This window comes from Hippocampus comes, unplaced genomic scaffold (assembly GCF_001891065.2).
Source record: "Hippocampus comes isolate QL1 unplaced genomic scaffold, H_comes_QL1_v1.1 scaffold48, whole genome shotgun sequence".
In the NCBI taxonomy this organism is placed as follows: Eukaryota; Metazoa; Chordata; class Actinopteri; order Syngnathiformes; family Syngnathidae; genus Hippocampus; species Hippocampus comes.
In genome coordinates, this window is record NW_017808403.1 from 2,126,139 (window position 1) to 2,148,310 (window position 22,172).

The window sequence follows — 22,172 nt, forward strand, 5'->3', positions numbered from 1 at the left end:
TGCATTCGTTGCATTTGGGAGCTGGGCCACAATCCTTCCGTGTCTTTTGTAGAGCGACCAAAATACGTTCACGTAGGAGAAGGCGGAGATCATTATGTTGTCATCGGCAGAAAATGATGGAACGCCAATGGGCACTGGTTTTTTACGCTTGAGAAAAGCGCTTTTACCTCATCTATGTCTGAAAGCCTATGTGGAGTTTACCGGCGAATTCGAGCAAGGAAGGTAATGTGCGTGCTTGTTTTCAGTTATTTTATTTTTACGCCACAGCTAGCAAACCTCGAATGGTTTTTACCTCCTTTGTGTGGAAAATGCTGAAGAGAACCAGCGTTTTAGAGTCGCCAATGTTCGCGACCTAGGCCGCGGAAAATGAATTACATCCCAAAGGGGACGACATTTAACATTTATCTAGTGGCGCAAACGACGAATTCGGATATCATTTGAACGCTGGACCGGATGCTAAACAAGGATTAGCTTCTAACGTTAGTGGGGCGTGGAATGACGGGACAGGTGGTGCCCAGTCGCCTTCGTGTCGGTATGATTTCGACAAATGTGTGCTGCAAGTAACGGTTCCGAACGACTCACAGGCCCAGCGTTTCTGATTCACAAGGCAGAGACGATGTGAGCTGAATGGACCCCGTTGACCGACCGGAACACTCGAGTTCGACGTTCACCGAAACCCAATAAGCCTCGCAACTTAACAGCCATGTCTGTTTCTGTAAGTATCCAAACGTCTTTACATTGAGTCGGTGCCGGGCTGTTTTTGTGGATCTTCTATTTTGGCTGTGAGATCCCACATGGCATTGGTCCCCAGGGGGGTTTGGCTTTAAAATGAAAGGAGGGGGCTAGTGGGTTGGCAATTAAGCTCCAAACGGCAAGGGACAGATGTGACTCTCATCCCCCATTCCCTCATTCCCCCTGTTCTCATCCCGCTCATGTCCATTAAGCCGCTCTGTCCATTTGACCACTGACCCTTATTTGGCACTTCATGTTCACTGCATGGTTTAATATTTTCACTTGAGTCCAGCCGCAATGGTGGGCAAGTGGCCGCCGTACCGTTCAGATGATTGGACTTGGAATATATTCTGGCCTTCTCGGGTCTTGTTGATGTGCTTGCATGAGTTTCTCTAGATTCCTGATTCTTACTTGTTAGGTGTAAGAATGACTCAAAACTGTCCGTCAGTCATAATATGAGCCTGAATGTGCATACATGCCCTGAGATTGGCTGGCGACCAGTCCAGGGTGTACCTCACCTCTCCTACAAAGACCACTGAGACTTGGGACAATAAAAAATGGATGGGTGGAACTTGAGTCCATTATTCCTCTCAAGTCACGGACGACAACGTCCCTCTTCTCTTGTATTCAAGCCCTGAACAACCGAGCTGTTTAGCATTGCCATCAATGTACTTGTTGTTCGGGATGCACAAATGTCAGTTTGTCTTGCCCGTCTGAAATAAGACTTAAAAACCTGTTGGGTTTTTTGGATCGCGTTTTAATATGTGTCCCCCTCTCCCTCAGACGGTTTTGGCGAAGGCGCTCTTTGACAACACGGCAGAGAGCCCAGAGGAACTGGCTTTCAGGAAGGGGGACATCCTGATGGTTTTGGAGCAGGAGCAGAGCGGCGGGCCCGGCTGGTGGCTCTGCTCCCTGCACGGCCGTCAGGGCATCGCTCCGGCCAATCGTCTGCGCCTCCTCCAGACCGCTCCGGCCCCCAGCTCGGACTCCGTGTACTTGTCCCCCGGTCCACCGCTGTTGCGCGGTAGCGTGGACGACGCAGAGGCCGTGTACCGCTCCCCACCGGCCGCGGGCGAAAGCAGAGGAGACGGAACGGCATCAAGACCTGGTGAGCTTCGCAAGGCGGACGTCGGTCGTCCGCGCTCACACTCCAGTTCCGGATCCCGACCCAGGCCCGACTGGGAAATCGGAGTTGCAAGTCGCCCACGCTCCCCTTCTTTAAGAGGACGGGGCATGGATATGAGCGGAGCTCTCTATCAGACTCCGGTGAGCCCCCTGCCCTCATCCGCTCAGCATGCCCGGCAGCCGGGAGCGCAAATGGCTCCAGAGTCTGTCTACCTCTCCCCAAGCGGAGTTGCAAGAGTGGATGATGATTCCGAGGACACCACATATCTGGTCCCTCGGGAAACGCTAACCACGGGACCCTCTGATGACTGTTACTTGGTGCCAAAAGGAACACCACTTGCCGGTGAGGATGTTTACCAAACCCCAACGGGAGGAGTTCTGGCCGCCTGCCCTCATGGCCCCTCATCAGTCAGCGGAACTCATCAGTCGAAAGTGGGTCAGGACATTCCTGGGATGTACCAAACCCCCTCTTCTGTGGCGGTCAGCCTTCAAAGAACTTTATCGTCCCCCGCCCAAGCGCCTCCTAGGCCCCTCCTAAAGGGCCCGTCATCCAACCCTGCTGTAGCCAGAGGCAAACCGGGGCTCGCCTGCCCCCGGGGGTCCCCTTTGCTGGTTCGAGCCGCCCACCCTCGAGTTCCCGGGTCACCGAATTTCACCCGGAAGCCCCCACCGCCGGCTCCCCCCGTGCGAGGAGTCACGCGGAAAGACGGGCAGCTGTCGGCACCTATGTCAGGTGATTGCGCTGTGGCCCCCAACCCGGGATCTCAAGCACACGAGGTGAACAGGCAGACGAGTCAGGACCCGGAGAAAGGCGGCAGCGCACACAACAGCAAAGCGGAAATCCAAGATTATGCAGATCCTGTGAACGACCAGGTTTGCGTCGAGTATTTCATGCTTATTTCCATTCCCTCTCATCACGTCAACCTTGCTGTTGAACTCTGTACCTGAGGCGTAACTGCCATCACAGGACACATCACTTAACCAAACTATTTTACATACATTTTAAGATGACATTTTTTTTTTCTTGAAGTATATTTCCAATGCCAATTCTGATGAAGTTGGGACGTGGCATTGAACGTAAATAAAAACGGAATACAATGACTATTTTCTCATGCACTTGTTGACAAATAGGTTAACCTCGCCTCATCTTTGCTTGTGAATGACTGAGCAATCCAGGGAAGCACCCGCCTGTTCCCAGTTAGCCTCTTCACCTGTGGGATGTTCCAAACAGGTGTTTGATGAGCATTCCTCAATTGTCTCTGTCTTTTTGGCCACCTATGCAAGCTTTTTTTTTTTTAAATCAGTTTGAACATGACATAGCTCATCTTTGTAGTGAATTCAATGAAATAGAGGTTGAACACGATTTGGAAATCATTGTCTTCTGTTCTGATGTATGCTTGACACCAAGTCCCAACTTCATTGGAATTGGGTTTGAAAAATGTGTTTAAAAAGTTGTGTTTTAACAGTTAAAAGGTTATATATTATATATATTCACTCTATCCTCATTCAGATTTTTTTCTTTTTTGTGTGTGTGTGTGTGTGTGTGTGTGTGTGTGTGTGTGTGTGTGTGTGTGTGTGTGTGTGTGTGTGTGTGTGGTTGATAGGTATACGACACACCACCCAGCAGCCGGTGGCAGCGCGCCACGCCAACGGTCCTCAGCAACGGCGGCGACGGCATCTATGACACGCCTCGCACCGTCCCCCCACATGTTGACTCGGAGACGGAGGTGATAACATCTTTTTTGTTTGGCATTCTTTGTCGAAGGTGGTTGCTTGAGCTGCTTGAGAAACTGTCTCGAGCAGTGTTTTCCCCAGGCGCCGAACAAATAAGCTCACAGCATTTAAAATATATTCTGAAACCACGAATTGTACTTAGGCCAAAGTAATATTCGATGCCATGTTATGGTATCTTCTGTCAAGGAAATATATTGAGGAGTAAAAAGTAGTGCTTGTGGCCCCGGGGATTTTTTTTTTGGGGGGGGGTGAATCAACTCAGTACAAGTGCACCTTCCTGGACTGAATTTCAAAATGCTGTCAAGCCACTTCCCCACCACCCCCACCCAGAGTCCCCTTTTTGGTTCCCCCCTCGGCCCCCGAGGCGAGGCCACACCTGTCTCGACCCGCTGTGGTAGCCTGTCTATCCGGTCCAAGTGCCGCTGCTATTTTCTCCCGGTCACGCCCATCTGTTAGGGCCGGGCCAAGGCCACAGCAACAGTGGTCTCGCTTTCATGCTCCTTGAATGTGCGTGCCAGCTGTTGGGATTGTTTTGCTCCACTTACTGCATATGCGCTGACACAAGGATGTTGGAGCGCCTAAGTATATCCTGGCCTTCATTTGGTGGTTGGAGACACTTTGATGCATCTGTGCGGGGGGGTTCCCAGAGGTTCTTACTTCATTGAAGGCGTACACATTTAAAAGTCCTGTTCGGTTCACTCCCTCATATACTGCGGTGAGGTTAAGCGGCCTTAGAAAATGGATGCTAACCAATGCGTCATTTCCACTTGCAGGTGTATGACGTCCCCACCATAACGCTGAACGGCTCCACATCAGAAGCCCAACCAGGCACCGCCGCACCGGCCGACACGGACGACGTCTACAGTGTGCCCACTCTTCCGGGCGTGCCTGGGGGTCCCAGCCTTTCCGGGGAGGAGGCGAGCCAGAACGGTCAAACTTACTGCGTCGCAAGCTCCGAAAAGCGAGCAAGCGCAGGTGACCAGCAGCGGGACTCCCCTGACTGCGGGGTCTACGACATGCCCGCCCTGAACGCGGACGCCCTTCCCCACTCGTCGTCGTCTTCCTCCACCTCCACTCGCCGTCTCTCCGTGTCCAGCAACGGGTCCGGGGACGTCCAGTGGAGGGCCTCGCTCTCCAGCCTTGTCCACGCCGTGCTGAGCGCCACTTCCTGCTCGCCCACCGCTCTGTTGTCTCGGGATCTGGCCACGTCGCTCGCCGAAATCCTGTCCACGTGGAAAGCCAGCCACTCCGGGGACCCTCCCCCGCCCCTTCAGCAGGCTTGGGCCCGCCTCTCGGACCTGCTGCCCGCGTTATCGGCCATCGGCGGTGCCCCTCCGTCGGAAGGTCTCCTTTCCCTGGTCCAGCGCTCCCTGGAGGAAAGCGCCCTCCTCTTGCAGTCTCAGGGTCGCCCCCGACTGCCTTCCCAGGAGTCTTTGTCCCGCAGGCCGCTGCCCGCTCTCCCGGTATTGGACGGCAAGTCACCCGGAGGCGGAATGGGCTCCCGGAAGAGCAGCTGGATTCAAGAAAGGCCTCTGCCCCCGACTCCTCAGCCGGCCTTCCCCGTGCCTCCCGCCTTGGCCACGGTGACACTCGCAGTCGGCCACAGCAACGGAGAAGAAGATCCGAGCAACGAATACGCCGGGATTGGCTTGACACCCGTCCCGGCCCTGGTCCCTAATGGTGACAGTGTTGGATATGTGAAGTTGCAGGTCAGTTTTTTTTTTCTACGCACCGGGGTTAAAACAATCTTCACGATACTTTACTTTTATTTTATTTTGACTGAGGTTACTTCTGATGTGTGTGTGTGTGGAATGTTTGCTGAGTGCAAGATTTTTAAAAAACAGTTTTTGTAATACCATTCCCAAACGACTACATACATGTAAAATAAACTCCAAAAGCAAAATCGAAAACAGCTATAGTTAGCTTCATAAACGTTAAATGTGGTTTCAATTAGTTGCTTTTTTTCCAACACTCTGGTTTCTATTTTGTTAACTAAAACCTTTTTTCAATGTTAGTTGCAGTGTTTCTATTATTTTTTGTTAACCTTGATACACATGGAGTGATTTAAATTTTTCCTTTTCCCTTGTTATTCATGCCGTTGTTTGTTTTCTCTCCCCATGTAGGGAAAACCGGAGCTCCCCCTGGCTCAGAACGGACAAACGATCACCTCAGAGCCGAGGGTAAGTTGTCCCTGCTGTTTTCCTTCACCTTTCCTGGGCATTAATGTGGACGAGACTATCTTGCGCACAAGCATTTCTATGTTGGCTGGCACACTTTGTCATCACAAATCTGAGCCGGTGAGTGAGATGGCATCATTTTCCACCTGATGAGCTCTCACGACCAAGTGGCCTGGAATCACTGGCAGATGAGTCATATCAGTTTACCAATAAAACACTCGATCAGGAACAGGGTCACAGTTTAGGATTCTTCATTCTAGTTAGTTTTTATCTAGTTTTGGCATGTTTGTTTTTTCTTTTAGTTTTAATCCATTTTTAGAGCAGGTTTGTAAGTTAGACGTTTTTTTATGTTTTGAAAATACTTCATTTTAGCTTTGTTTATTTATTAATTTTTTTTAATATATGGAGTAAATAACCTTGCTCTGGAGTCCAGCGCATTGGTGATCTTACCGACCATCCTGTGAAAACGTTTTGGGTTTTTTTTCTGGTGAAATCACCAGGCACCGTCTGTCAATATAAAGATGTCACGGGTGTTTGAGACACAGTTCGCAAGTGTCGTTTTGTTATCCAGTCTCCTCTGGGAGACCGATGTCTGCGTTTTGGGCCCGCTCGCTCAAGTCCTCGGTTGCGCCCCGGCGAGCCAACAAGAGCTCACTTGTTTTTGGTAACAATCCGGCCTCACATCGGACGGCGGTGTGCACGACAACAAGCCAAAGACAAGGAGTCCTTCAACAGACGTCGACTGACGTACTGTATCTAATTGCGCTTGTCTGCGACTCCCGGCCGGGTGCCGTTCGAATTTATTTGTTTCCAGCAGATTTTGCCGTCGCACAGTCGCTGCGAATCGAAATCTCACGTTTTGTCCAAACGTTCCTTTCAGCTGACGCCGTCGCCTCCGCTGCCGGTGTCCCTGTCGCTGGAGGATTCGGAGCTGCTGTGCTTCTACTCGTCGCAGAGCCTCGCTCACCTGTCCTGCCTGGCCGACGCCATCGACGTGCTCTTCACCAGCGTGCGGGGCAACCAGCCGCCGCGCATCTTCGTGGCGCGCGGCAAGAGCCTCATCGTGACGGCGCACAAGCTGGTGTTCATCGGCGACACGCTCTCCCGCCTCCTCACCTCCGGCGACCTCCGCGCCAAGGTGCTTCGTCTCTGCCGGCGGCGGCCGCACGGGGGATCCTTTTTCCCGCTCGCCGTCTTTCCATTCCTCCTCCTTTCATTTCGAGCTGTCGCCGCTTGTTGCCTTTCTTGGTTCCTTCGGACTTCCTTCTGTCCTTCTTCCAGTTTTGCACATTTTCTTCGTTCCTATTCATGTCTTCCGGATTTGCTTTATTCCTCGCCTCCTTGTCTCTTTTGTTCCTTCCTTCATGCACTCTTCCTTCTTTCCTTCCATCCTTCTTTCCACCTTCTTAGATTCTTGTTTGCTTCCTCGTGTCCTTTCAGTCCTTCTTCAACCCTTTTTGCATCTTCCTTCCTTCCATCAACTTTCCACAACGTAGTCTCCCTTATTCCATAAGAAAAACTTTGCCATGTGCAGGAGTTGTTTAGTGACGGCCCTCTCCTCTCCCTTTCCAGATCACAACCTCCGGGGGTCGCCTTTGCCAGGCCTTGAAGGCGGTGGTCGTGGCGACAAAGGGCGCGGCGCAAAACTACCCGTCGGTGTCGGCGTCTCAGGAGATGGTGGACCGGGTGGCCGAGCTCTCTCAGCAGGCCGCCGGCTTCTCCGCTCTGCTCCAGCGCCTGGCCGAGATCTCCTCGTGATGTTTTGGAACGGCCGCGGGAAAAGCCTTGTTGACGCCACACGCCGTCTTTCTCTCTCTCTCTTGGAAAATGCCTTATTTTGTGATGACACTTTTTTGGGGGGGGCGGTTGTTATCTTCAGTTTCGTGGCTCGACTTTGCCCTTTCCCCTCTTGTGCGTCTTAACTTATCAAGGACCAGAAGCTGCTCTTTGGAGCTTTGCTTTCAAATCTATCGTTCCCTACCGATTTTAAGTATCAGAGGTGGGGGAGACTGAAGTTTATGAACAACTCCGTTAGGCTTGAACGACTCGACCTGACGAGTCTGTTTACATTCAGGAATCTGCAGTTTTCAGGTCGACTCACATTTGTTTTGTGTGAAGAAAAGCGATGCTACGTAGCACAACCTAGCCGTAAGCTGTGACGTGAAGCGCACGCTCAAATCCGGTCTGAAAAAAAAACCAAAATAACAATTAAAACAGTCATGAAATGAGGAGTACAATCCTCAATTCAAGCAGAACGATCTGCCAATACGAAGGAAAGTTGTCTTGAAGCTCGTGGATTGATACTCGCTCCATCTGTAGAATTCTGGGATATGCTTTTGACGTGACTCAACTGGCTTGAAATTTTGCAGCCACTCGGATTGACACACGTGAAGGTTGAAGACTTACTTGACTTGCGCTTACGGTATCTCACAAAAGTGAGCACCCCCTTCACATTTTCTTTTCGCGGGACGAGTCTGAAGCGACGATATGAAGCGGGCAATGTGGAGCTTGTCTAGCTGGAAGTAAATGTGCTGTTAATTCCTGTCCATGTTGAAATTGCTGGCAACAAAAGAGAGCACACCCCGAAGTGAAAATGTCGTTGCCCCACAAAAAGACTCACTTTTATGAGATCCTGGATGTGACTTGCTCCCGCCTCCTCCGCTAAATATAGCACAGAAGGAAACATTTACATTCTGGCTTTGGTCTACTTTTTAACCTGCGGTACCCCAAAGTTGGTCTGTTGGCACCGGTCCCCAGCCGGCCAGACTCACCCGGCCTGCGCTCGGATGTCGTGTTTGCGCGAGACGCTGTGCAGTTCTCCATCCCGGCACACTTCGCGTGACACTTCCTGCCCGACAAGAATTCCCGTCGCGTGAACAAGTCAGGGGGACGAATTGCTCCCGGGCTGCTACTCTTTCCCACGATCACAGAACAGCAAAGCCCGTGAACCGAGTTGACCCGTCTGTACGTGTTATGACCTGTTTTCTGACAGTTAGTCACATGGACATGTCGTCTTTTTGCTCCCTTTCTTGCTACCGTCCTTTTGTTCTTCCTGCCTGTCATTCTTCTTTCTCCTCCTTCTGGTTTGTCCAATCCTTGGTTCCTCCATCTCTTCCTTCCTTCTCCCTTTTTTTCAGTCTTTCATAATCATCTTGCCGGCATTCCTTTATCCATCCTGGCTTCAATTCTGCCTGCCTGCCTTCTTTCTTTCCATTCTACCTTGCAACAATCCTTCCTCCCAGCCTTTCTTCCTCACCCCCTTCTGTCCTACGTTGCTTTCATCTTTCAATTATTCAAACCTCCATTCTTCCTTTCGCACATCCATGTCTCATTCCTAGCATCCTTCCTTCAATCCTTTTCTCCATCCTCATGTCTTGCCCTCCATTCTTCCTCCCTCCTTTCCATTCTTTCAGCCGCCCTGATTTCCTTGCATACATCCTAGCCTCGTTTCCTTTCTTTCATTCTAACCTGTCCTTCCTTTCATTTCTCCTTGCAGGTTTTTCACTCCCTCCCTTCCTTTCACTCATCCATGTTTTGTTCCTTCCTTTTATCCTTACATTATTCCCACAGTCCTTCTTCCTTTCCTTGCATCCTTTTATTCCTCTTTCTACCTTGCTTCCAACCATCTTTCCATTCAGACGATTGTTTTTCCTTCCATGATCTGTTCTTTCTTTCAGTCCTGCTTATATCCGTTTCCCGCCTTCCATCCTAACTTTCTCTTTTCTTTCTTTCACTCTATTCTGACATCCTTCCTTCCAAATTTCAGCCTTTTTTCTTTGGTTTACTTCCCTTCATACTGCCTGAGTATCCTTCAATCTGACCATCCACCCTTCCAACCATCCTGCCTTTTTTTTTTTTGTAAAATCGCTTCTCTTTTGCCTCAGTCTCACAACAGCGTGCATGTGAAACCCGTCGAACAAGTTTACCTGTCACTACACGTTACATGCATGTCGCCGATGCTTGCTTTTTGTTTTTGTTTGTTTTTTTTAAAATGTGGCACTCAACGGTGGACTGTGCCCATGTTTCATCTATGTTCTACAAAGCCGGACCATCATCAAGCCGTTTGCCGTGGCTACTAATCAAGTGTTACTTTGTCCAAATTGGGAACATATTGACACACCATAATTATGTACCTCATCCTTCCAAGCATGCTTTGAGGAACCTTCCTGTCCCATTTTCTCTGCTGTAGTGTCACCTTGTGGATGTTTGAAGTATTAATGGAAACTACACCTATAACGAGTTTGAAGAGAAGCAAGTAACCTTTATATTTATTATGATCATTTCTATGTTGTTGTTTTTTTTCCCTATTCATAGCTTTACTATGCTTGACTTTGTCATGCACATTTTTGTGTGATTTGGTTCGGTGCTGTATCGCAGCGATTGTAAAAGCGGTCGCTCAACGGGGTGCATTTGTAAAGCAGCTCTTCCTCTGGTCGCAGCCATGTTGTTAGTGTCAGTAGTGCACGTCAGCTTGCGACAATGAAGGACTGTTGAATTCAGTGGTATTTGGTTCAGTTCCTTAAAAAACAAACAAAGGTTATGGATATTTAGGGTGTAATGTTACTAAAATAATTTATATCATACACGTTATGTTTGATTGGTGTGAGGATTATGAGGGGCACCCATGGACCTAAAAGGTTTTTGAACTATTTTCAAGAAAGTGTCCCCCCTCCCACCCCTTAATTTTTCTTGGAAAAATATACCAGTTCTTGTTCATGTTGTTCAATGCAAGTTTTTTACACTCGTGAACTCATCCCTGTTTGCTGAATTCTAGCAATACAGTACAGAACTACACAGCTTCACTTTTGAACACTATGTAATGTCTTGCCTTGTATTCCAGTCCAGAATAAACAAATAGTTTTTTTTTTTGCAATAATACAGTGTTACTTTATTGCTGTTAAAATACCGTACAGTTATACATTCACTGACTCACGGGTATCACACAAATTTATGGTAACTTTTTGTTGAGAGACAAAATTTGAGTGCTCGAGACACTTTGCAGATGGTGCCTTGTATTCATCTACAGGGACAAACAGTCAAAGTCGAAATGAAAACCCTTGCAAGCATTCAGAAGAGTGGGATGGCTAAGCCACGCCCCTTAAAGGCACACCAACTCACCTGAATTATAGTGTGTGTAACTTTTGTCTTTCACTTTTTAAAACCAGCTTACTTATGTCTTTCCGTTATATTTTATTGTATTATTTTACAACACGGTGCTATTTTTCCATTGTTAAAACACCCCAAAAAGATTTTGGGGTGCTGGAATAGATTATTGGTATTTGAATTCATTTTTATGGGGAGAATTCATTTGATGTAAAAATTCAGTTGGTCACAGAACGAATTTAACTTAAATTATGGTATTATTGTATTGGATTGTACTGGACTTGAAATGTCAATAGGACGTGCTGAAGTTTTCCGGAAACTGCCGAATCACGACGCTGAGCGCTCATCAATTGGACTCAACTGTGGACAAAATCGTTAAATCACTCGGGCGTGCCTGGTTCTCCGGAAATTACCGAACTACGATGCCGAGTGGCATCCGTGACGACGCTCGTCGGTAACTGTTCGCCCTTGAACTGTCAATCGGGCCGCACCGAAGTTTTCCGGAAAGTGCCGAACTATGAGGCCGAGCGTCAGCCGAAACGAAGCTTGTCGGGAGTACTTTGGACAAGATGGCGGACGAGGATATTACGCTTGATGGACAGCCTTTACAATCCCTCCGAGTCGCGGATTTGAAAGCCGCGCTGGAGAAGAGAAACCTGTCTAAGAGCGGGGCGAAGAACAAACTCATCCAGCGACTGAAGGGGGTGAGTTTAGTGACTGTTTTTTTTTTTTTTGTGGGTGGGGGGGCGCCTAGTATTGAGTGTAGACAAGTTTTCTAGCAGGAGGAAGAGACAGGCGGAGGAGGAAAAGGGGGGCCGTAGGGTCTTAACGGTGAATGTCGGCTCGGAAGCGGGAAGAGGCTAGCAAGTCGCGGCGGTACCAAACAGTACACATTAACATTTGCAACGGTCAACTGTAATGGTGGACGTCGCCCGGACGGCTAAGCTAACAGTGAGCCTCGCTTCGCGACTGAATTGGCAACGAGTTGTGGGGCACCGTGTTGCACAGTTGGAGTGTGCACCTGTCAATTGGAGGCCTGACCGGGAGGAAGCGACCCAACAACCGCTCTCCATGGACTCCCCCCATAAAGAAAATACAAAAACAAAGAAACGAAATCAATAACCACTCGTGTCGTGTGGGCCCGCGTTGTCATGTTTGTTGTCATCTCTGCCACAAAAGCCTGCGGCCGTATCAAGGCCGTCGAGCTCGGTTGACATGTGGACTCGAATTACCGCCACCTTACCGCGCACGACGGACACTTTCTTCTGTACACAGCTTGTGACGTGGGCTCCTCGGTTTACGATGCAGCTCCGTTCCTGCGGTGACATGTAACCCGAATTTGGACAATAATCGGACTTCGCTGTTGTCTGTCACGAGTCTACGATAACTCATTATGAAAGTCATGATTACAGTAAATATTAGTTTGAAAAAACATTGCGAGGCCATCCCCCCAAAAAACGGCTTTAAGTACGACAGTACATGAGCGCAGCATTATAAGGTTACTTTTACTGTATGGCTAACCTATGCTAGCTCCGGAGTGAAACCATACTTCCAGTAAAACTTGGAATGAAACACTTGCTATGCTGCACCATAGATATTAATCAATCAATTAAAAAAAAAACAGCAAGTAAAGCGGTAACGAGTGCGCCTTCTTGTGCTCCATGACGACCTGTTTGTTTATCACTAACATATTTTTATGGAAAACGCTTCTAAGTCTTAATTGTAACACAAGGAAATTCAAAATGAGTTCAAACGGCAGTAAGCAAGCAAATACAAAACTCTTTGCCACTAACGTATGGTTAATTATAATTACATAAAATATTTGTTGAAAAAAAACCTCAAGTATAACTTCATTACAAAGCAATCACATTGAAAACAGTAAGTACTCGGCACGCCCGCTTCCTTTTTTTTTTTTGGTTGCTGTGCCGCAATTACTAACCTGTGTAAACACTGTGGTAAAGTCATAATTACAGTAAATATTACAACTCATCTAGGCCAGTAAAACTTAAGTGAAAAAAATGATTCCATGTTTGTCTGATTGCATTTTGCTATTCCGCGCAGGCACTGATGCTGGAGAACTTGCAAAAGTCATCCACCTCTCACAGTGGACTGCAGCCAAACTCTCAGGTAGTGCCCATTTCACTCTCTCGGTTCCTTTTTAAAAGCATCCTATTGACAACTCTTTGGTGTTGGAATTGCACACGGCAGAAATATTCTTTATTTTTGTTGCAGATCGGTGAGGAGATGAGCCAGAATAGCTTCATCCAACAGTATCTGGCTAAGCAGCAGGAACTCCTCCGTCATAGACTGGAGAGAGAAGCCCAGCTTCAGGAGGAGGCTGACGGTATAACAAGTTCTTAAAAACGCTCCCAATCATCGAGTATATATGCAACTTGTGCCATTATTTTCAATCGGAAGCTGTAAAAGAGACTCAAGACATAACAGAAACAGTCCTAAAATACATGGTGCAAATTGACTTTTTAAAAAAAAAAAAATTTTCAGCAAATCATTTCAGTTGTATTCTACGGATAAATTTGCACATTGGCGAATGGTTATTCACAAAGCGGAAACCGCCGCTGCCGTGAGCAATAACTCTTTCTTTCCTTTCCTCTCCTCTCCGCTTGACAGAAAGCCCAGCTATGCCAGAAGAGGATGAAGACCAGTCGGACAATGACACCTCATCCTGTGTCTCTGACAAGGTCAGTGTCCCACGTGTTGACTGGTACAGTGGTTTGCAAACTCTTTACAACAAGTACCACTTAAAAAAAAATACATAGTTTGCTTTCCCAGTGGAGACAAAGGGTTTATTCCCAGAAATGAAACTATTGTAAGACATTGAAAGCTAAGGCACACTTTGAACATCCACACTGTCTTTGAATATAGGAACATAAAAACAGGACTTAAGTAATGATTCAGTTCAAATATATTGCCGGTGTACGTCAAAAATAGGTCTAAATAAATGTAATGGATGCAATTGTATTGCACTTAAAGATAAATACAACTGAACTTGAAAAATGGACACCGTTTTCTTTTTGCTGTCTCACTAGCGCAAATTTTTCAGGCATGCGTATGTGATTTTATGTGACAGTTTTTTCACTTCATCGCAATCGCAAACTTTTTAAGTCTTCAATTAATCGAAAATCAATGTTGTTTGTGTGTATGGCGTGAAACCATTTTTTCAAAGTTGCATGACTGTATTTTAATTGTTTTTCTTTTACTGAGAATGACGACTTGATGATGTAATAACCTCATATTTTTCCACCACCCTTTTGAGAATCACTCAGCCAGTTAAGTTTTGAAGTCAGTCTGACATGTGACCTTTTTGCACAGCCGAATCCCGCTTTGGCAGAGAGGGCGGGATGTCTGAGGGGCGAAGGGGTGTCACATAGGCCAGATGGCACCACTGGTCACCAGGCGGCTCCGGAAGCTCCCGGAGCCAGGATGCAGAGGGCCACGTTTCCTCAAGGACACAAGGAGCCACCGGCCCCCTCTCCCCCCCGCGCCGTGGCCTCCCTGTCCGTGCGCGTTCTGGGTCAGCCGGACCGCCAGGGACTGCCCCCGGCCTTGTCCAGAGCCCAAGAGAAAGAGGGCGTCGCACCGAGCGAAACCGGATCGGCCCACTCGGTCCTCCACCTCAGCCGATCGGCCGGCGTATCTGCCACGGTCCAGCAGGACAGTGACGAGGACGATGACGACGATGACAATAGCGGGGATGACGAGGATTGGGGGCCGGGGCCAGTCGGAGCGCGAAAAGGCAACCAGGCCCCCCCGCGGCCTCCGCAGATGCCCGCCAGTTCTGTGAGGTCCAAACGTAAGCTTCAGCCTCCACAGCACATCCCACCACCGCAGCCGCACCAGAATCTGATGCAACTGCGCCACCCGACGCCACCTCCCTCACCGCCGCCTGACCTGTTTCCCCTACCGGACACTCCCAAGCAGAGTCCACCGGACACTGACGATAAGGAGGGCGAATGCTCCGGAGCACCACCCAGCATCCCGCCTCACACCTCGCAGGGGCGAGACTCAGACTCGAGATCCCGCTCCAGCAGTCCCGAGCCCCCTGTGAAGCGCAGACCTGGCCCGCTCTCTCTGCTGGTGCACAAGATGGAGTCGGAGGAGGCCCAGACCAGCGCGGGCACCAGTGAGTCTCCAGAGGGGAGCGAGAAGAAAGAAAATGAGATGAGCGACCGAAAAGCGGAAGACGCAAAAGCGCGAGATGAAGAAGAGCTCGGGGAGAAAAAACAGGCAGCTGGTAAGAAGAGCACGGCCGGGGATCGGGACTTGGGCTCCTCGTCAGATCCGGACTCGCAGTCCGACTCCTCGTCAAAATCGTCATCCTCATCGCCTGTCAGGGTTCAGTCACGCCATGTGAGGCAGCCGAAGGTCAGTGATCAAGCTAAAAGAGGTGTGTTTCACCGACGTAAGCAAAATAAACAAAGATACATTATTTGTAGTCAAGGAAATAGTCGTTTGTGGACCAATTGGATCATATTATAGTGGTCTGGTATCACTGCGATAGAGCACTAATGAAGATCTGAGAACTTTAACTGCGTTGTATTTGAACGCTAAAGCACTCTTATTTCCATTTGTGTGTGTGTGTGTGTGTGTGTGTGTGTGTGTGTGTGTGTGTGTGTGTGTGTGTGTGTGTGTGTGTGTGTGTGTGTCCCATCATCTCACAGGGAGCCGAGCTAGGCCAAGATGCAGATAATGAGACAAAGGGGACGGGGACAGAGAAAGGACACCTCCTGAAAAGGTTTGCAGTGACACTCAAGTAGAATTAGACCTACACCGCTGGAATTGCCGCTAATTAATTGCATCCATCTGCTGCCATCTTTGGCCTTGTCTACAGGTAACCAAGCTTTTTTCCCGCAGACCCGGAAATATCCACTTTGGCCAGTGTTTTCGGAAACATTAATTTTTAATGGAAAAAAAAATCTATGGGGCCATGTGGATGACGGGCCAAGCCGCAGAAAAAAACACCTGTAGTTTTCAAAATACCTGGCTACTTGGAGACAAGGCCTCAGTCAACAGCAAACGCTTGTGCTCAAGGGCCAACAGGCACTTATATAGATAGAGAGAGATACGTGTGTCTGTTCGTGTGTGTGAATGTATATGTATCTGTGTGTGTGTGTGTGTGTGTGTGTGTGTATCAAGTGTGTGTGTGTTGTGTGTAAATATATATATATAAATATATGTATAGAGAGAGAGAGAGATGTATATATACTTTTGATATTTCTAATTAACCAATTTTTTTCATAAGATCAAAATGTCAACACTTTAATGTGACTTATTTTAAGTTGATTTTGATCACAAAATATTTGTGCTTATGTTTGTATTTTGAATTCTAGGATGAACAATACATTAGCAGCTCTTTTTTTATTAGATCAATTAATTAAGAAAAACAATAGAATGAAATAAGTACATGCCTTAAGTGTTATAGGACATTTGATAATGTAAATGCTCAATAGGCCAGATTACAGAACAGAGTCCTTCTTTGCCCACACCGGGTCCACAGTATGTGCAGAACGGCATGGCTCAGTAGTCGAGTGGTTGTCTCTCAGGTGAAGCTGGCAATTCGATCCCGTGGCCGTTGTCACCACGTCGAGGTGTCCTTGAGCAAGATACCGAACCCTCGGTTGCTCATGATGCTGCGTCATCAGTAGATGAATGAGGAAACAGTGTAGCACTTTATAATTACTGTAAATATTTGTTTGAAGCGCTTTATGTACCTAAGGTAGAAAAGCGCGACACAAGTGAAAGCCCATTTACCATGTAAAGAACATGACTCGGTGGTCAACTCCTGAAACAAAAAGCACGGTAAGAACGAGTCAAGTTTGCTTGCCTCTGTGATTTTTATTCCTAACAGGAAAATCTTTAGTTGACTGTCATGTTATTGTAAGAGGTAATGACAGCATGTTGAGCACAACAAATAATCTAATTAATTTTTGATTAACTGCAGTGGGGTGTATATTCTTCATGTTGCCAAAGGGGCTTAAAAAATGTGGTGTTGTAAATGTGTTTTTTTGTGGGGGGGGGGGGGGGGCGGTAAACGGATGTTTGTCCCGCAGTAATAATCTGGGGGGTTGTGAGTGTTTTTTTGGGGGGGGGGGGGGGGGGTAAGTCTGCATCACAATCCGGAGGTTCTGAGTGTCGTCTCCAGCCTTCCTGTGCGGAGTTTGCGTCTGTGCCACGAGAGTTCTGGCAAAACTTGTAAAGGCGAGTAGGTTAGAAAATGGACGGACAGATGTTGTTTTGGCTGCCTGAATAAAAGTATTCGATTATAGTAATTACTTTTTTACTGTCCATTACACACGTTCAGGTCCATTTGTGAAACAAAAGCCTTCAACCGAAAACTGAAGTAATCCAACGTCATGACGTCGCTGAATTTGATCACTTGTTGTATTTTCGGTCAGGCATGTCTCGGGTCGCCCTATGAATGTATTGGCTGTAGCCTTTTTTCCCTAATGGGTCCTCGTCCTCCTCCTGTTTCATCTTGGTGTGATTTCCACTCGTAGCTAACGGCGCCACCCGGCCTTTAATTGATTACAAGGCGTTTTAGTAATATCGTCGTATGTTTCTATCACGGGTTAAGAGTTGTTAATGTAACTCCTTTTTTTGCGGATGAGATAGGAATATAATAGGCGTTTAGTGTTTTTCTTTTCTTTTCTTTTTTTTTACTTGGCGCCGCTTTCGCTAGCCAACATGGCTGGGATGTCCACATTGCATCTTTGATCGCGTCGCAGTAATTTCAGGTGCTTTGACCAAAGCACGTCCGACGGGAGTCAATTTTTAAAACCCTCCGCGCACCTGAACGATTGCTTCGCGCGAGTCGGGTTCGTTTGTGTCACGTCCCTTCCTCGAGACCGGCGAGAATGGTATCCGAGGCAAACAAAAACGGGTACGAATGGGAGGGAGACAGGGCGACACTGGTGCTGCATTGGGAATATGAGGGAATGGCGATGGGTGTCTTTTGTAGCGTGAGGAAGTGGCCACTTTTTACTTGCAATTTCAAATAATTCGACTGAATTAGCTCACCGTTAAGGGGATATCATTAGAAGATGAGGTTGAATGTGGCCCACCACACACACACATCCCAGATGTTACCTGCTTAGTACATTGTAGTATTGTAAAAACCAGTCATTTGCTCTAGGTGATTATGTGACATTTTAGTACAATGGTTGTTAACTAACCCTTGGCCCTGGTGAGGGCAGCCACAACTGACTGTAAATGTCCCTAATGAAGAGAAGCATAATAGACCCATATGACCCATTTCTTCTCTTCTGGCAGAGAGATGTCAGAGACCAGTGAGGCAGCTGTGTCGGAGGGGGAGCCCCGCTCAGAGAGCAGCGAGGCCCGGCAGCCAGCGCCGAACGGGGAGCCAATCGATGGCGAGGGTCGCCTGGAGGAGGTAAGTCTGGCCGAGAAGGCTGAGCGTTTGGCCGTCTCCCGCTAAAACCTCGCATCCTCATTCATGATCAAGCATGGCTAGCTGACACGAGGCTCACTTGAAACCAACACAACCTGGAGAAAAACCCAAATACAGTGGTATCTTGATTTACGAGGGACCTGGCTATTTTTTTTCCCCCCAATATTTGAGCCCTCACTAAATCGCTTTTTGCTTTGTCACGGGTATGACACTGTCAAGCTAATCGTAAAACCAAGTAAATACGTGTATCTTAAAAAAAAGCACAACTTCGCTAGTGTAACACGATGCATAAGCCCTTAAACAGGCTAACAAAACTAGCATTGCGGTTACAATGTTATAACTCTTTGGGCAACTGATATTTCAAGACAAACAGTGTAGCAACATAGGTAGACAGACAATAGAACAATTCTCACTAGCATAATCTTTATCCATTGGTTAAAAAATAAAGCACGCTACTGCAGCTCACGTGACAGTCTCTTAACATCTGTATTAGGGATAAAACGGTAATGGCAATATTGCAATATGAAAAATCCCAAAACATCATCATTGTCATTTCACGTTAATAAAAGTAGCAAATCTGTGAAATAGGCCAGGTTATTTTCCATTTGTGAAGTTCCAGCACTTTCTGGTTGTTAGTTTATGAGTGCAGTTTAATTTGAATAAGGCTGCCACGGCGGCAGGGTGGGCAACTGGTTAGCACCTCCGCCTCATGTTGCAGGAGTCATGAGTTTAATTCCGGGCTCGAGCCTTCCTGTGTGGAGTTTGCATGTTCTCCCCGTCCCTGGGGTGGTTTTCTCTGGGGACTCCGGTTTCCTCCCACATTCCAAAAACATGCATGGCAGGTTTCTGGAGCACTCAAAATTGTCCCTAGGTGTGATTGTGAGTGCGAATGGGCGTTTGTCTTTGTGTGCCCTGCGGTTGGCTGGCAACCAGTTCATGGTGTACGCCGCCTACTGCCCAAAGTCATCTTGGCTAGGCCTCAGCACACCCGTGCCGCTCGTGAGGACAAAACCGTTCAGAAAATGGATGGATGGATGGATGGATGTTTTGGCCACCTTCCGTTCAAGAACCATGTTTATCGCCAGATGAAGGGCAAATTGACTGGCTTCACAATGTGTATGCATAAGCAAGTCAGTGCCTCAAAATTAAGTGTTACCAGCCCAACACAGCATTGTGGTACTTTGCGCTGCTGAGCCAAAAGGAGCACGTGACAATGAAATGACTGGCCAATCCTGTTTCCTTGTCACTGGTGTTACATACAAAAACACAATATTGTGCTTCAATGAATATTACTATATTTTTTATCATGCATTTTTATTCAGTAGGGTGGCCTTTTTCCCCCCCGCCAACTTCCCTACAGTATTGTGATAACTATCGTATTGTGAGGTTCATTTGATGCTAATTACCGTAATGTGACGTTTGGATATTATTACATTGCTAACCTGTACGGTAGGTTAATTGGGAATTGGGTCCTCAGAATTGGCCATAGGGGTGAATGTGAGTGTGACTGGTTGCTGGTCTAGAATGTTGCCTGTGATTGGCTGGCCCTGCCGCCCGGAGACAGCCGGGATAGGCTCCAGCACGCCAGCGACCCGAGTGAGGGTAAGCGGTTTGGATAATGGAGGGATGTGTTTTATTGCACTTCCCCTGGTGGCTAAGGCATGCATGTCAAGGAGCTGCACAATAAATGATTCATGATGCGCACACTCTTTATATTGTTTTCAATTGTTGTTCTGTTATTGCAATGTTTGTTTGTTTGTTTGTTTTTTGTTTTGTTTTGTTTTTTTAATTTTTGAAAAATGTGTTCTGTGCTGTTTTTTTTTTTTTTTTTTTTTTTTTTTTTTTTTTTTTTTTTTTTTTGTGGAACAAATGAAACTCAACTCAAGGCACCACTGTATTAATTGGGTCATTCTTAACCAGTTTTTAGCTGTGGCAATTCATTGCATTTTAACCCAACTAATTACCCAGAACGCACCTCATCGGCCCTTGAGTGCAGACGCTGGGTGGTTGATCGTCCAAATCACGGCGTCCAAACTGCATGTCCCGCATTGAAGGGCGTGTTTGTCCCGTACCATTGTGCTTTCACTATTTGCTCAAAGTTGCACTTGAAGCGTGCATATGAGGAGGTAATTTGGTCGAGTTGTTAGTCTCAGGAAATGTTTTTTTCAAGCGTCTAGTGAGTGCTGGGGTGTGTAGTGATGCATCATGGCTTCTTTCTTGCCTCTTTTCTTCCTCTCTCTAGCCTTTTGTATCCCCTCATAAACGATTCTCTCTGAAATATATTTATGGTGTGATTGTTGTTTTAAAACCACATTGATTGCTTTGTTATGAAGGTGCCCATGTCTCTTCCATTGCCCCTAATGGTACAAGCTGCGTACTACTACCACCACCACCACCTCCACCAACAACACCTCCTCCACTCCTCCTACTCCTCCTTCAACTCCTGTCCCGATATGTCTGAGTGCGTCGCTGCTGGCCCAGTTAGGCCCAGAGTCTGCGAGCCCTTGTGGCCCTGAGTAAAGTCTGAGGCACCAGCAGGAACTGGAGCACACATCAGAGCCGCAGCAGCGATGGTAACGGCAGACCCCGGTTGTCACGGTCACCTTGCCTCGAGAGTTGGAAGCCGAGCTGCACGCTGAACTGACCTGGACTGTACTTTTGTGGCACTGATTCGCGGCAGTGAGCAGGGGCAAGGTGTGCCATCCAGCCTCCCGACAACCGGGCGCCCGCTCGTTTTGTGACACTGGACTGAATTTCCACCACGAATCCAATACGGACATATCTGCCGCTTTCACAATGGAAAGAAGGCTGGCACGACACCGTCGGACACACTTTAAAAGAAGCGCTTCTCCATGGACTCCTTCGACAAACTGTCAGTGGACATTAAGCCATGGAAATGCCATTTGAGGCTGGACTTGCTGGCTGTGGAGCCAAGATGTTCCACATTGGGCTCCGATGCTGTGAAATTGCTTTTTCGGCCTCCGTGACGTCTTTCCGCCCACAACTTGGCGCTTCTCCGAGTTCTCCCACATGCGCGGCTTCCTGGATTACAAATCTGAATGCCACAAATGCATCTGACTTTTTACATTTTTCGTAATTACCTTTGTTGATTTAATTTTATTTTTGAGAGCGCCACAAGAACTTTCCAAAGACTCCCAATGGACTTGTGCTTTACCTGTGGAATCAAGGACGTGAAAGTGAACCTTTCGCCCTGCCCCCTCCCACGGACACAATTGTGACTCTGAGCTGCCGCTTGATGAACAAATGCAGCAACCCCCCCTTCAAAGACTAAAAGTCCACCCCAGTGATCAGTTCCTGCACACTCAAATCGAGGCATGGCCTCACTCCTCAGCCTTCCCTGATTGGATCCTTGTTGCCTAGATACAGTGCACAGGGTCGTGCGGTTGGGCCCTAGTCGAGCCAGTAAGGAATCAGGTGTCAAATGGTACCAGGCAATCACTTTTCACCATTTAAAATGTCTTAATTGCTTGAGGAGTTAACATTCCTCATTATAATTGACAGACATTGTTTGATACTGCAGTTTTATTTGATAGTCTTACTCAAGTGGTAGTGCTAAAAAAAACTCTGCAGTCTATTGTTTAATGTGCAAATCCTTGCAAAAAAAAAAAAAAAAGTCTCCAGGGCTCAGTTTTCCACCTCTGCTTCAAAGAACACATGCAAAATGAAGGGAATTTTTCACATGGAATGGCTTTTAATGAGGCCACTTTTTTCCCTAATTACTTCACGCACCGTTAAAACTTTTACACTTAAAAATGAAATTTGAGGAAAATGCAATGTGGAGACACTCGGCTAGTTAGTCGCATCTTTACCCTGAGTCTCGCGCACACGCACACACACACACACACACACACACA

The 22,172-nt window shown here is 47.5% G+C and overlaps 2 protein-coding genes across 8 annotated transcripts in view; both read left to right on the forward strand.

Annotated features, from left to right (window-relative positions):
* The first annotated feature begins 31 nt into the window (after window positions 1–31).
* Window positions 32–22,172, forward strand: part of efs (embryonal Fyn-associated substrate) — a 25,562-nt gene continuing 3,421 nt past the window's right edge. The window contains exons 1-8 of one of the 3 annotated variants that reach the window (XR_002166662.1): window positions 32–222; window positions 585–715; window positions 1,516–2,730; window positions 3,462–3,584; window positions 4,365–5,300; window positions 5,715–5,771; window positions 6,649–6,906; window positions 7,341–7,636. Coding sequence is in view for 2 of the 3 variants with exons in the window: in XM_019858396.1 (XP_019713955.1) it covers window positions 704–715; window positions 1,516–2,730; window positions 3,462–3,584; window positions 4,365–5,300; window positions 5,715–5,771; window positions 6,649–6,906; window positions 7,341–7,526 (2,787 nt within the window). In the remaining variant the exon portion in view is untranslated. Of the gene's footprint in view, window positions 223–584; window positions 716–1,515; window positions 2,731–3,461; window positions 3,585–4,364; window positions 5,301–5,714; window positions 5,772–6,648; window positions 6,907–7,340; window positions 8,057–22,172 lie in introns of those variants that run through there. The other 2 variants (XM_019858396.1, XM_019858397.1) reach the window with 2 other exon arrangements.
* The window catches only part of acin1b (apoptotic chromatin condensation inducer 1b), a 17,208-nt gene continuing 6,435 nt past the window's right edge, over window positions 11,400–22,172 (forward strand). For 2 of the 5 annotated variants that reach the window (XM_019858392.1, XM_019858391.1), the window contains exons 1-7: window positions 11,400–11,575; window positions 12,933–12,998; window positions 13,104–13,215; window positions 13,500–13,570; window positions 14,202–15,254; window positions 15,551–15,624; window positions 18,159–18,279. In XM_019858392.1, coding sequence (XP_019713951.1) covers window positions 11,441–11,575; window positions 12,933–12,998; window positions 13,104–13,215; window positions 13,500–13,570; window positions 14,202–15,254; window positions 15,551–15,624; window positions 18,159–18,279 — 1,632 coding nt within the window. In that variant the 5' untranslated portion in view covers window positions 11,400–11,440. The other 3 variants (XM_019858394.1, XM_019858393.1, XM_019858395.1) reach the window with 3 other exon arrangements.